Source organism: Triturus cristatus, chromosome 7 (assembly GCF_964204655.1).
Source record: "Triturus cristatus chromosome 7, aTriCri1.1, whole genome shotgun sequence".
NCBI classification, from domain to species: Eukaryota; Metazoa; Chordata; class Amphibia; order Caudata; family Salamandridae; genus Triturus; species Triturus cristatus.
In genome coordinates this window covers 1,833,561,715-1,833,576,644 of record NC_140590.1, presented here as the reverse complement: position 1 = coordinate 1,833,576,644, position 14,930 = coordinate 1,833,561,715, and the positions used below count along the sequence as shown (strand labels likewise).

The 14,930-nt window shown below is 48.5% G+C and overlaps 1 gene segment (V, D, J or C); it reads right to left on the bottom strand.

Annotated features, from left to right (window-relative positions):
- LOC146813330 (T cell receptor beta constant 2-like) overlaps positions 1-14,930 on the bottom strand; it is a 934,578-nt gene that overhangs the window by 32,481 nt on the left and 887,167 nt on the right. The window contains 1 exon segment of the C gene segment in view: positions 14,852-14,907. Coding sequence covers positions 14,852-14,907 — 56 coding nt within the window.

Genomic DNA, 14,930 nt, shown 5'->3' with positions numbered 1-14,930 from the left:
GCTGCCTCCACCATCTGAACTGGGGAGGTGGAGACAATGCAGTCTGAACTTAGGTGTAAATCTATAACCAAAATGGTGAATAGTAAAAATGTAGAGATACACCCAAGTGCAAGAGTAAATGTACGTGAGTAAATTTACATGTTTAAATTTACCTTTGTAAATTAAGCCCCAAGAGTGAAGATGCCAGTCTGATGTAGGCTTGAAATAAATGTAAAATTACAGTAAATGTAAGACTGAAGATTTAATTTTTTATGACATATGATGTTTTGACTAGTATGTGGTCCTCTAAGAAAGAGAGTTCATTGGCTGGCTAAGCCGGGTGTAAAGGGGTGTCCCGTATGATGGCCATGTGGCTTCAGAAGGCAGTTTTGTACCAGATACAGTGTTCAATGTAAAGTGTGTGATGCGCTTGAATATTTACAACTTGGGCAGTGTCCTCAGAAGGGACTCACCTTAATCAAAATATGAGGTAATTAGTGCATTAATCTGCATGCTGAGGTCACGGCTGTGGATAAAAGTCTTGCATTTTGGCTGAAATTGTGGTTAATGAAAACCACCTTTGGCCACATCCTTAACGTGGATTTCTAAGTGGTGTTATTGAAGATAGTAAAAATGTGATGGCCAGAATGCTTGAATTAATTTTAGCCATGGGTAATTACTCAGGGTCTCTTCTCAGTCCATCATTCTCTTGCTCACGGTGCCACCGCGGACAAGAATCAGCAATACCCGGATCAGCACTGGTCCTGCTCCAGTGGGAACAGTCCAGCCAAACCGCCAGACCAGGTCCCATCTGAACGGATGCACAAGCGACTCAAGACCTCTTTAGTGAGGTGTGGCTGGAGCCCTCGGGGACCATGTGCACAGGACCCATGCCTGGCATGGCCAGACGTAGGTACCGTGCTCACTCTGACTCTAAGTGGAGTTATGGATCATGTAAGAAAACCGGAAATGTTACATTAATGAATGATCCCTATGGATTTCAGTCCATAAACCCAGTTTGGAGTAGCGTTCGACGTGATGAAGGACAGGAGAAAGGGAGCCCGCTTACCAGAATTCAACTTTAGGCATCTGTGGACATCCAAGCTTACATTCTGTTTTAGGAGTTAGTCTGTAGATTCTGGGCACATAGTTATTCTTTTTTTTGTTTAAAACTGCTTGTGACCATTCTACCGATGGTTCAATAATCTCAGACCATCGACATGTTCAGGGCTTCAACATCTGGGCTCAGCAAAGTGGGTGACAGGATTGGTCACTGAAGCACAACAGAAAGGCCCTTGCAGAGGGTTGGACAGATGTTGCCTTTTCCAACCTTGTGAGCTCTGCTTGAAAAAATCAAGAGACACAAATTTATTTTGTGAAATACAAATAGGGCTTCATCATTGATTTAGAGATTTGTTCTGTCCGGTGACTAGTTCCAAACACAGACAGGTGCTAAACTGATAAAATGTATAAATGTTTATGCAGTCCTAATCCTAACTTTTGGATTGAATGATTGATTCCTTTGATTATACACACATTACCAGAAAGTTTTAGGTCCTAAGGATTACCTAAATGGTGCGTCTTTTGGTCTTTTGTAAATTTGTTGATGGATAAGTACTGTTGAAGGCTGGACAGATGGGAGTCGTAGAAAGTTGGACCGAGATGACAAATGCCCTGATAGCCTTTGGCTTGGTTTACTCTGAGTTTACTACCTCTCCACAGTGCCATCCCTGGCTCATCTCTTGCTAGAGGTCTACACCTTTCAAGACGTTTGGTGATAAATGTGAGGCTAGTGATGGGAAGGCATCGGCCATTCATACCTAGGTCAGAGTTTTGCATTTTGAGAAGTGGTAAATTGGGCCAGGGAAGGCGAAGTCGGACCCAGTGGGGGCCCGGGGCAAACGCCGTCCGGAGGTAGGAAGCCCCTCCCCGCCGATATGCATAGCCCACTAGAGTGGGGTGACCAGGATAGGTCACCCCAAGGCAAGCTCGTACCCCCCCCCCCCATCCGGGGACAAAATGAACAAAGCAAGGGAGGTTAAATAGGGGGCAAAAGGCCCACGTAAGGGGGACGGCACTTGCAGGCCGGGCAGGTCCTGACGGACACCCTCCAAGTCGGTAGCAAGTTAAAGCCTAGACCGGTGAATCAGAGGCCCAGACAGGTGGCCCCTCCCTCCCCCGGAAATTGAGGAGGCTAATTCCACACAGCGACAAAAAATGATTGCAAAGAAAAGAAAATTAATTATGTTAGCATGGCTATTAAGAGAGCATTTGGATAACCATGATTCTGCAAAGGTATAAACATGTTATGTTGAATAAACTGTGACCTTTTAAGGCACCAAAGCACGTTGTCAGTGGTGTAATTTGAGAGTTACTATGGACGCAGTTTTAAAGCAAGGGGGGGGGACAACTTGCGTCCCGGAGGGGGTTGTGAAATGTTCCATTTTTAAAGGATCCAATAGGGCACCAGGCATAAGAGAAACATTTACACATCCTGTGGGACTTGTAAGAAGTTGGCAAACTCTGCCTCGCCAGTCTGAGACGTTTGCTGAGTTTCACAACTTTGCTTCGGGGTGAACTTTACTGAAAAAGTCTCAAGGTTTTTGCGACAGAATTCTTATGGTAAATTGATTTTTTGTTTTTAGTTTCGCAGAAGCCAGAATTCTCCTGCACATTGATTTTTATCTGAGGGTTTCTTCTTCTGTTTATTTTATTTTACTTTTGCAACCGTTCTGAAATTCATGAAGACCGCAAAGCATTAAAAGATACGGTGGAGCGTAGAGCGTGGCACCTTTTGACACCCAAATGTATCCAGGGCTTTCCCTCAATCTAAGAGCGGTGCCGCGGGGCAAAGTATTTGCACCTTAACATGGACTCGATGCAGCAGCCACAGAGTCCACCATCTCCAGCAGATTTCAACACAAAGCGCCTCTAGGTGAATCTGACCAAAGATGCCTTTTCCACACAAAGCATTCAGTGCCACATCAGCCCGACCCCTTCCCTTTGGAATCAGCCAAGTAGGGTATAAATCTACCCAGAAACTGTGGCAGTGTCCCTTAATGAACTGTGGAAATGAAATGTGTCTGCAACAGAAAGAAAACCCTTCAATAGTTGATTCTAACTGAAACGAAGAAGTTTGGCAGATTCTTTCTGCCTCATTATGTGCTTTTCTTTCACTTTTAGCACAAAATCATGTTCACATTAAAGAGTTTTCAAAACATCTGTTACTTCAAACAGGTTTCTGTAAAACCATAAATATTTTTAATCCCCTTTTAAGGTCCAGTGTCATGAAATATCCTCTCGTGAGACAATTACATAATGAATATGGAGTGTACTATATGTCTCGCACGACTGTGTATTAATATATAGGGGGCCGCATAATTGAAGCACACTCTCTCCTCGTCACAGTATTTATTCGCCTCTGCCACATTATTGAGGCGCGCCTGCCTCCTAGCGGCAGAGGCCTGTCTATGATGGATAACTCAGACGAACGACTCTAAGCTTTGTGGCGTTTCAAGTCAATGGTACTCCTTTTAACGACCTTAGAAAGAGAACATGCTGAGCTACCACTGCAGACTGTCATTCTGAAAGTTGTACAGCTATTACACCTTAGTATTACAGTTCGGTGGATAAAAGCGATCACAAAATCATAAATCAGTGAATTCGAATAATCTTGATTTAACAGATAGGACCAGGTACTCCTGAGGCACAGAAGAAAGATCTGGTGACGTCATAGCCCCCCCTCCCCTGAAGATGTGTTGCCCGCTAGTTCTAGGTTTACTGGTAAGGGGTCTACAGCCCCGTGAAGATTGAAACACTGCGGGTAAACACCTGTTCTCCGCTAGTTCTAGGTTTAAAAGTTAGTGGTGTACAACCCTCGTGAAAATGGAAACACTGCTGGTGAACACTTGTTCTCCGCTAGTTCTAGGTTTAAAAGTTAGGAGTGTACAACCCCCGTGAAGATGGAAACACTGCGAGTGAACACTTGTTCTCCGCTAGTTCTAGGTTTGAAAGTTGGGGGTGTACAACCCCCGTGAAGATGGAAACACTGCTGGTGAACACTTGTTCTCCGCTAGTTCTAGGTTTAAAAGTTAGGAGTGTACAACCCCCGTGAAGATGGAAACACTGCGAGTGAACACTTGTTCTCCGCTAGTTCTAGGTTTGAAAGTTGGGGGTGTACAACCCCAGAGGAGATTGAAACACTGCGAGTGAACACTTTTTCTCCGCTAGTTCTGGGTTTAAAAGTTAGGGGTGTACAACCCTCGTGAAAATTGAAACACTGCTGGTGAACTCCTGTTCTCCGCTAGTTCTAGGTTTAAAAGTCAGCGGTGTACAGCCCCCGTGAAGAATGAAACACTGCTAGTGAACACTTGTTCTCCGCTAGTTCTAGGTTTAAAAGTTAGGGATGTACACCCTCGTGAAAATTGAAACACTGCTGGTGAACTCCTGTTCTCCGCTAGTTCTAGGTTTAAAAGTCAGGGGTGTACAACCCCCGTAAAGATGGAAACACTGCTAGTGAACACTTGATCTCCGCTAGTTCTAGGTTTAAAAGTTAGGGGTGTACACTGTTATGAAAATAGAAACACGGCTGGTGAACACCTGTTCTCCGCTAGTTCTAGGTTTGAAAGTCAGAGGTGTACAACCCCCGTGAAGATGGAAACACTGCTGGTGAACACCTGTTCTCCGCTAGTTCTATGTTTAAAAGTTAGTGGTGTACAACCCTCGTGAAAATGGAAACACTGCTGGTGAACACTTGTTCTCCGCTAGTTCTAGGTTTAAAAGTTAGGAGTGTACAACCCCCGTGAAGATGGAAACACTGCTGGTGAACACTTGTTCTCCGCTAGTTCTAGGTTTGAAAGTCAGGGGTGTACAACCCCCGTGAAGATTGAAACACTGCGGGTAAACACCTGTTCTCCGCTAGTTCTAGGTTTGAAAGTCAGGGGTGTACAACCCCCGTGAAGATGGAAACACTGCTGGTGAACACCTGTTCTCCGCTAGTTCTATGTTTAAAAGTTAGTGGTTTACAACCCTCGTGAAAATGGAAACACTGCTGGTGAACACTTGTTCTCCGCTAGTTCTAGGTTTAAAAGTTAGGAGTGTACAACCCCCGTGAAGATGGAAACACTGCTGGTGAACACTTGTTCTCCGCTAGTTCTAGGTTTGAAAGTTGGGGGTGTACAACCCTCGTGAAAATGGAAACACTGCTGGTGAACACCTGTTCTCCGCTAGTTCTAGTTTTAAGAGTCAGGGGTGTACAACCCCGTAAAGATGTAAACACTGCAACGCTTGTTCTCTGCTAGTTCTAGGTTTAAAAGTTAGGGGTGTACAACCCCCGTGAAGATGGAAACACTGCTAGTGAACACTTGTTCTCCGCTAGTTCTAGGTTTAAAAGTTAGGGGTGTACAACCCTGTAAAGATGGAAACACTGCTAGTGAACACCTGTTCTCCGCTAGTTCTAGGTTTAAAAGTTAGGGGTGTAGAACCCTGTAAAGATGGAAACACTGCTAGTGAACACTTGTTCTCCGCTAGTTCTAGGTTTAAAAGTTAGGGGTGTACAACCCTGTAAAGATGGAAACACTGCTAGTGAACACCTGTTCTCCGCTAGTTCTAGGTTTAAAAGTTAGGGGTGTACAACCCTGTAAAGATGGAAACACTGCTAGTGAACACTTGTTCTCCGCTAGTTCTAGGTTTAAAAGTTAGGGGTGTAGAACCCTGTAAAGATGGAAACACTGCTAGTGAACACCTGTTCTCCGCTAGTTCTAGGTTTAAAAGTTAGGGGTGTAGAACCCTGTAAAGATGGAAACACTGCTAGTGAACACCTGTTCTCCGCTAGTTCTGGGTTTAAAAGTTAGGGGTGTACCACCCCCGTGAAGAATGAAACACTGCTAGTGAACACTTGTTCTCCGCAAGTTCTAGGTTTAAAAGTCAGCGGTGTACAGCCCCCGTGAAGAATGAAACACTGCTAGTGAACACTTGTTCTCCGCTAGTTCTAGGTTTAAAAGTTAGGGATGTACACCCTCGTGAAAATTGAAACACTGCTGGTGAACTCCTGTTCTCCGCTAGTTCTAGGTTTAAAAGTCAGGGGTGTACAACCCCCGTAAAGATGGAAACACTGCTAGTGAACACTTGATCTCCGCTAGTTCTAGGTTTAAAAGTTAGGGGTGTACACTGTTATGAAAATAGAAACACTGCTGGTGCCTCTACACGGGGAGCCACAAAAGCGTTGCTGGAGTGGGCTGCACAGTGGGACCTACATGATGTCTGGCGGCAACGCAACCCGGGGGCGCGGACATACTCTTACTACTCCGGCGCTCACGACTTGCACGTCCGCCTGGACAGGTTCATGGTTTCCGCTGCCCTCCTACCCCACGTGACGGACACACAATACATGGGCCGCACGCACTCGGACCACAACCCACACTTCATGTCACTGGCCTGGGCGCGTCCGCACCCTCCTGTCCCCACTTGGCGTTTGCAGCCTGCGCTGCTGCTGGACGCGGCTTTCCGAGACAACTTGCTCACATGCATTGCGCAATACTTCGAGGACAACGCTGGCACGGCGTCAACTCCACAGACGGAATGGGACGCCTTTAAGGTAGTACTCAGGGGACATTGCCTACGCGCACAGGGGCACATAAGGCTCCAATTGGAGAGGGACCTGACCAGCTTGGAGTCGGACTTACTGCCACGGGAGGAGGGGGCTGTGGCTGGCGACGGGGGTCCGCTACAGGAGGCCCGCGCAGAGCACGTGCGCCTTTTAGAGCGGATCCGAAACATAAACTATGCCGCGCACTCGGCGAGGACGCATCACCTGGGCGACAGACCTGGCAGACTCTTAGCGTGGCTCATCTCTCAGGAGACCCGCTCGACACCAGTGGCGGCTGTACAGACGGAAGGGGGGGACTTAGTGTACACGCAAACCGGTATCCACGAAGCCTTCACGGCTCATTATGCAGGGCTGTATCGCTCCCGTTTGACGGCTCCTCCTATGGCTATTGCTGACTACCTCTCCCCCCTGCCAATGCCGCACCTAACTATTGCGCAGCAGGACGAACTAGGTGCCCCCCTGGAACCTGATGAGCTCCGAGAAGCCATCTTTAACCTGTCAAATGGTAAAACGCCGGGCCCGGATGGACTGCCGGCCGAGATGTACAAGGCCGGCTCGGATATTCTCATTCCGGAGCTGCTGAAGATGTACACCGCGGCAGCAGAGACTGCCGCTCTGCCCCCCACATTAAATGAAGCCACGCTGGTCTCTATTCTTAAACCCGGCAAGGATGGTGCACAGGTGGGCTCTTATCGCCCATTGGCACTCCTGAACACAGATTATAAAATCTTGGCCTCTACCTTGGCTAGAAGACTGGCCCCCCATGTGCCCACCTTAGTACACAGTGACCAGAACGGGTTCGTCCCCACACGCCACACTTCCTTTAACATACGCCGCCTCTTCCGGGTGCAGGAGTACGCTACACGGCAGTGGCCGCGAGCGGGATGCCTCATATTGGATCTAGAGAAGGCTTTCGATTCTGTGGAGTGGCCGTACCTGCGGGCGGTTACAGAGAAATATCGACTGGGGGGGGGATACCAGACTATGATTGGCCTGCTCTACGGCAGACCGACAGTCCGGGTTCGCACGGGCCGCCTCATCTCGGACACCATCCGGGTCTGCAGGGGCACCCGCCAGGGCTGCCCGTTGTCGCCACTGCTGTTCTCACTGGCCATGGAGCCATTGGCCACGACCCTTAGAGCACACGGGCTGGAATGGGGAATCCCGCTGGCGGATGGAATACACGCCGTGTCACTGTATGCAGACGATTTGCTACTGTACGTCAGGGACATAACCGCCATCCCTGCCTCCCTCGCTGGCGTTTTCCGCACTTTTGAAGGAATATCGGGCCTCAGGGTTAACTGGGCCAAGTCGGGGGCGTACCCCTTCAACCCTGATGTACAGGAATGTGACATCCGGCTGGGGGGAGACAGGCTACAATGGCATCCCACCACTTTCCGATACCTCGGGATCCAAATCTACCGCACACCGGCGGATGTCTTGGAAGGGAACATTTGCCGATCGATCGCTTCTATCCGAGCGCAAATTAGCTTTTGGAACACCCTCCCCCTGAACGTGCCCAGCCGTGTGGCGCTAGCCAAAATGATTGTGCTACCTCGCCTTCTCTACTACTTCGCGAACATGCCTCTGTATGTGCCCGTCAGGCTCTTTCGAGACCTAGAGGCACTGCTCCGTTCGCTCATCTGGAACAAGGGAAGGCCACGAGTGGCGCTGACTAAATTATATATGCCCACAGACTCGGGGGGTCTGGCGGTTCCTAATCTGGAGCTGTATTACCTCGCAGCGCAGATGCAATGGGTGGCGGGATGGCTGAGCGGCAAACACCTCGAAGACACGGCCACACATATAGCTACAAGGACGCAAACGCACATTAATGCGCTGTTCCATCCGATAACCCGCGCACCCTGCCCCTCCCAGATCTACCTGGCAGTGGCGCGCAGATGCTTTCTGAGGAGCCTTCGTCTCACGCGCGCTACGAAACCTTATGCCCCTAGCGTACCACTTTTGGGTATGCCCAGCCCGACGGGGCCGCTCACGGCGACTCGCTTAGCTGGCTGGGACCAGGCGGGAGTGGACACGCTGAGTGACCTATATGCTGATGGCGCATTGCTCACGTTCGCCAACCTGTCTGACGACTCGACCCTCCCGGCGGGGCAGTTCCTCCTACATGCTTCCATTCTGCGCACACTCACGGCTTCCTGGGGTGACATGACAGATGAGCCTCCGACACATACCTTTATGCAATACCTACACGTTATGGGCCATGGCGCGCACGTCGTACACTGGCTGGCGCAGGCGCTGCAGACGCATTCGCAGCCATCCACAATAGCATCGAGGGAGCGCTGGGCGACGGACAGGGGAAGAGACTGGACGGACAAGGAATGGGCGATGATACTGGCCGGCCCAACGAACATCCCACGCAACCCCCGCTTTAAACTTATACAGTACTACATCCTGCAGCGCGCATACCTCACCCCTGATAAAATTAACAGATATTTCGCGAGGACAGACGCAACCTGCCCGCGCTGCTCCTTGCCGGGAGCGGACCTTTTACACATGCTATGGCACTGCCCGGAGATACAGGCATACTGGGGCACGGTGCTGTCACTGCTCACGTGCGGCGCAGATGGGCGGCTCCCGCACACATGGGAAACATGCATTCTAGGGCTCTACAGGCGCACAAAAGACAATAAAGTGCAGGCACGCTTTTGGGACATGGGTCTTATCACGGCCAAACGCATGATTACCAAGCGCTGGAAGGCAGTGGCTTCCCCGCACGTACGCCACTGGAGAGCCTCCTTTGTTAATTGGGCGCAAGCAGAGAGCGCGGTGCTCCTTCGCGAGGAAACGGCAGGGCTCTGGAAGTTCCCCATCGCACACCTCTGGGACACTCTCCTTGGGACATTCCAGGGGGCTTGCCGGGATAGGGGGATAACCTGAATCCCTGAGATATGTTGCACCCCCGCTGACGGGACAGCGCCGGCCTTGGGGCTGCTGGGAGGACGACGCTTATCTCCCCCCCCCCCCCTTTTTTTGCCCCTGCTTGCCCCTGACGCCCTGGGGATACTGGTGGGCGGGTGCGGACGCGGACACTAGTTAGTCTTGACCTCCCTGAAAGCCCTCTGTCTCTTTTGTTCCCCTCTCCTGACTTGCGACCCCCCGCGCACATCGCGCAGTCCTGCCGAGCCCAGCCTGACAGCCAATGACCCTCCTGCTCTGCCGCAGACCGATCTCCCCCCCCCCCCTTCTTCACTCCCCCTCTCCCCCTCAGCCCTGTTTGAGTTTATGACCTTAACCCTAGCACATCTTTTTGCTATACATACACGGGATAGATAAGGACTATGATGCTGCACACCAGGCTCGCCAGCTCTATGCGCTGCCATATGTGTAGCTGTGAGCTATACTGGGATATCCTTGCCGCGCTGCGGTCTGCACTCTGAGCGCGCTACTGGCGTTCGACCACCCGGAGGCCTCTACATTCTGGGGACATGGTGACGTCCGCTGGGTCACTGACTTGGGGCTTGGGTGGCAGCCGACATAGCTGTGGAGTGGGCTAGATCACAGCGCCATCCTCTACCGTTGATAGCATGCACCTGAGACACCTCTAAAACTAAAAAAGCACATACGTAACATTCCGCGCCTACTCCCTTTACAACACACACACCCCCCCTTCTGCGTGCATGTCATCCTGAATAATGCCGCCGGACCTCCGGGTTGTCGGCTGAATGGCCGTGTTCTTATCTCTGGTGATGTACACTTGATTTAACTGCTTTACCACCTGGACGGTGAATGTGCGTTGTAAGATGTCATAAATGTGCACAATAAAGGTTTTCAAAAAAAAAAAAAAAATAGAAACACTGCTGGTGAACACCTGTTCTCCGCTAGTTCTAGGTTTGAAAGTCAGGGGTGTACAACCCCCGTGAAGATGGAAACACTGCTGGTGAACACCTGTTCTCCGCTAGTTCTATGTTTAAAAGTTAGTGGTGTACAACCCTCGTGAAAATGGAAACACTGCTGGTGAACACTTGTTCTCCGCTAGTTCTAGGTTTAAAAGTTAGGAGTGTACAACCCCCGTGAAGATGGAAACACTGCTGGTGAACACTTGTTCTCCGCTAGTTCTAGGTTTGAAAGTTGGGGGTGTACAACCCTCGTGAAAATGGTAACACTGCTGGTGAACACCTGTTCTCCGCTAGTTCTAGTTTTAAGAGTCAGGGGTGTACAACCCCGTAAAGATGTAAACACTGCAACGCTTGTTCTCTGCTAGTTCTAGGTTTAAAAGTTAGGGGTGTACAACCCCCGTGAAGATGGAAACACTGCTGGCGAACACCTGTTCTCCGCTAGTTCTAGGTTTAAAAGTTAGGGGTGTACAACCCCAGTAAAGATGGAAACACTGCGAGTGAACACTTGTTCTCCGCTAGTTCTAGGTTTAAAAGTTAGGGGTGTACAGACCCCGTGAAGATGGAAACACTGCTAGTGAACACTTGTTCTCCGCTAGTTCTAGGTTTAAAAGTTAGGGGTGTACAACTCTGTAAAGATGGAAACACTGCTAGTGAACACCTGTTCTCCGCTAGTTCTAGGTTTAAAAGTTAGGGGTGTAGAACCCTGTAAAGATGGAAACACTGCTAGTGAACACTTGTTCTCCGCTAGTTCTAGGTTTAAAAGTTAGGGGTGTAGAACCCTGTAAAGATGGAAACACTGCTAGTGAACACCTGTTCTCCGCTAGTTCTAGGTTTAAAAGTTAGGGGTGTAGAACCCTGTAAAGATGGAAACACTGCTAGTGAACACCTGTTCTCCACTAGTTCTAGGTTTAAAAGTTAGGGGTGTACAGCCCCCGTGAAGAATGAAACACTGCTAGTGAACACTTGTTCTCCGCAAGTTCTAGGTTTAAAAGTTAGGGGTGCACACCCTCATGAAAATGGAAACACTGCTGGTGAACCCCTGTTCTCCGCTAGTTCTAGGTTTAAAAGTTAGGGGTGTACAACCCCGTAAAGATGGAAACACTGCTGGTGAACACCTGTTCTCTGCTAGTTCTAAGTTTACTGGTAAGGGGTGTACAGCCCCCATGAAGAATGAAATACTGCTGGTGAACACTTTTTCTCTGGTAGTTCTGGGTTTAATGGCTCGGGTGGGATGTGGAGGCCTCGGGACCAGTAGTGTCAGTGGGAAACACTTACAAAGCCATAACTATGTGAGTGACCACACACTTCAAGATGACGCTTTAGCCCAGGTTCACTCACTCAACTTTAGAGACATCACACACACACTACACAGAGATAATCACATATGTTTAAATCAGTGTACAGGAAATATTTCCTAGGACAGAGGACTACAAGGTACAGGCGTCACATGTCATCCACACTGGTGGTCAGTATAGTTTAATGGTGCTTGGTCTGGAGAAGCACACGCTTGGAATTCAAATGTAACACCATTGTCATGGTTGGGGGTTCCCTTTAATAATCAGAATTGATTTATATCCAAATAAATCCTTTTTCCAACATTAGGATAATAAAAGTGTGTAGAAAAAATAATACCGCTATAATTCATACCTTGCAGTTTGCATGCAGTTTTTTTGGGACAGGTAATAAATAGCTGACTCTTCTATTTTAGGATTTAAACTTATAAAGTGCAAGTAACAAAAGGCTCTCTCGGACAAAAGCAGTAACCCACTGACCTGTTTACATTATATGCACTTTGTGATCTGCATGGTACACGTTCTTTGCAGCAGGCACATTAACCCACTGCGCTACCTTACCATGAATCAACACTTCCACTGGACAAACCTTCGGTCTGTCTTTAGGAAGAACATTAATCACCTGAGTTTATTTGGCATTTTTATTATTGCCTGAAAATGCTGAAGGCCAGGAACGCAGCCGCAGGGGCTTTTCAAATCATAATATAATACACTTGCAAACACGATCCCCCAACCGAAGTCAGCCCCGGGGCCAGCCCTGCTCACAATCCGCCATTCCCTGTGTGTTCGTGAGGAAAGGACTCACGACACTGGCAGGGCTCTCACCCTTGTGCATCTCTGAAAATGCCCTCCTTTTTTGTTTATACACATAGCGCTTTACAGCGACATTTAGCTTCTTTCTAGCCCCCAGCCACCTCCGCCCCCACGAATTACTGCAAGTCATGGAACTGATGCACGAGGGCATTAAGAGATTAGCCCAAGATCACACGGTTTTGACAAACTTCGAAGCCTGGGTATCGCCTTCTCCTTCCAGAGCTGAGCACTAAACCTCTGGTTTGCATCGTTCTTCCAATATTCCCAGATATCTTAGCAGAGGCAACGCCTTGAGAGGCACATTCTGTGGCTCAGGAAAAAAGCGCTTCGAAGTCGAAACGGCCAAAGAAGCGCACTCGACTCTATTAAGTTGACTTACGTTTTAGGATCTACTTTTCCCTGCATGGCCAGCAGGTATAGTGACCATAGAGTGGGCGCTTAAAGACTGTCCGACAATCATCATTTCTAGTCTGAGTAAGCAAGCAGCCCCCGTGTACCGAGACTTTCTTACCTAAGACCGTGAGCCGGGTCCCGGCGCCGAGGTACGCTTCTCGATTGTTACACAGTGCTCAGGGACCGTGGCAAAACTACCCTGCCTCGCAGACACCGAGGTGGACTCACAACCGGCCTGGATTCTGTTTTATTCAATGGTAGCTTTTACCATCCCCAGCCTCTGTGACCCCCCCAAGACATCACAGACATGAAGCTAAGACAGTGTGCCCAGCCAAGGGGAGAGTGAACTCACGAGTGTCACCCTGGCACGGTGCCACACTGCCCAACATTGTGCAACGCCAGAAAGGACATTCAGTGGAGCCTGCCCCCCCCCCCCCCCCCGCCACCTGGCCAGCTTTGGCAGTCAGAGCCCCCTTTGGAATCAAAAACCTTACCTAGAACTGTCAATCTGGTCCCAGCGCCGAAATATAGTTTCTCGTTGTTCACAGTGTTACCAGACTACACAAAAACAAGGGTGGCACAGAAAAGAACAATGCACCCTGGCTGGCATGCACAGGGGGCACAGGGCGACCCCACCCAGGACTCCTCCAAGCCACCTGACACCATCAGACGCTGGCAGTCACAACATCTGCCTTTGACTCTCCATTCATGATTAAAGACATCTTTTATTGGGGCTGTACACGTCAAACACAACCACGGGTGATCTGTCTGGCTGTGTAATATTTAATAACGCATTCAGCAGATTCCCCACTGTAAATTGAATTTAAGATGTTATCACTAAGTACACGCCCCCCCCCCCACCCTCCCTGAAAGGGCGATTTACCCTCTGCCAAGCCATGTTGCAATGTTATATTATTTTATATAATGTCATGCCAGGCTGTGTTTGCTATGTTATGGTGTTTTTTAAAATGTATGTTATTTACTGCTCCTATGCCATGATTTATGGTGTGTTACAGTAGCACATGTTGTTTTTTTATGTTATGTTGTGATAGGTTTTTTACATTAGCCTCTCTTGTGTCAGGTTATTTTTTGTTGTGCCATGATAAATTAAGTGCTGAGCTACAAAATAAAGTAACATATCCCATTGTACTAAGTTATTGATTTTTAAAGAGGATGCCTAACTTAGCAGTGTTTAGTGCTCGTATGTTCTCAGTTTTGTTACACACATTCGTGTCTTTTATGTCTCCCATTAATTTACTCCTAAACCCTGCATCACAAGGACTTTTTCGTACCCTGTGTATGTTTTTTTGGTGTCCACAGTCATTAAAGCCCTGAAACATCACTATCCTCGTCTGTGGCTCAAACGCAACTGGACACCACACCACAATATTGTCACTTGCCGCAAGTCACAGCGCTCCATGATTCATCTAATTTCACAGGGACAAAGGTCTTGAGTAGGGAGCGATATTTGAAACACTATACAAATCGTCATCAATCAACACAAGCATTTGGTGACTATCTTTGCGTCAATAACAGCAGTTGTAATATAAGTTATACAGGTATTGTGAACCCATAGTATTCAACATCATATAGAGATTTATGTGTCACTTTTAGCAGGTAGGATAGAGAGCTGGGTTTTCAAACACTGAAGACAAGAAAGAGCGACTTTTGACTGACAGGTATTGAGCAAAATGACATTATAAACAATTGTTCATGGATGTAACTCTGAATATCACACTTTCTTACCTAGAACAATCAGCTTGGTCCCTGCTCCAAAGTAAACTTGCGTGTTCACACACTAGTGACTCTTACATCAAGAACTACAACGAATGTGGAAAGTAACTTTAGCACAGCCAAGGCATGAAACCCACACTATTGTGGCTTAATAAAAGGCTTCTAATTCTTACCTAAAACAACAAGCCGTGTTCCCGCTCCGAAATGAGCTGCGGCTGTGTTTATCACACTGCTGAAAGGCCTGTCACAATA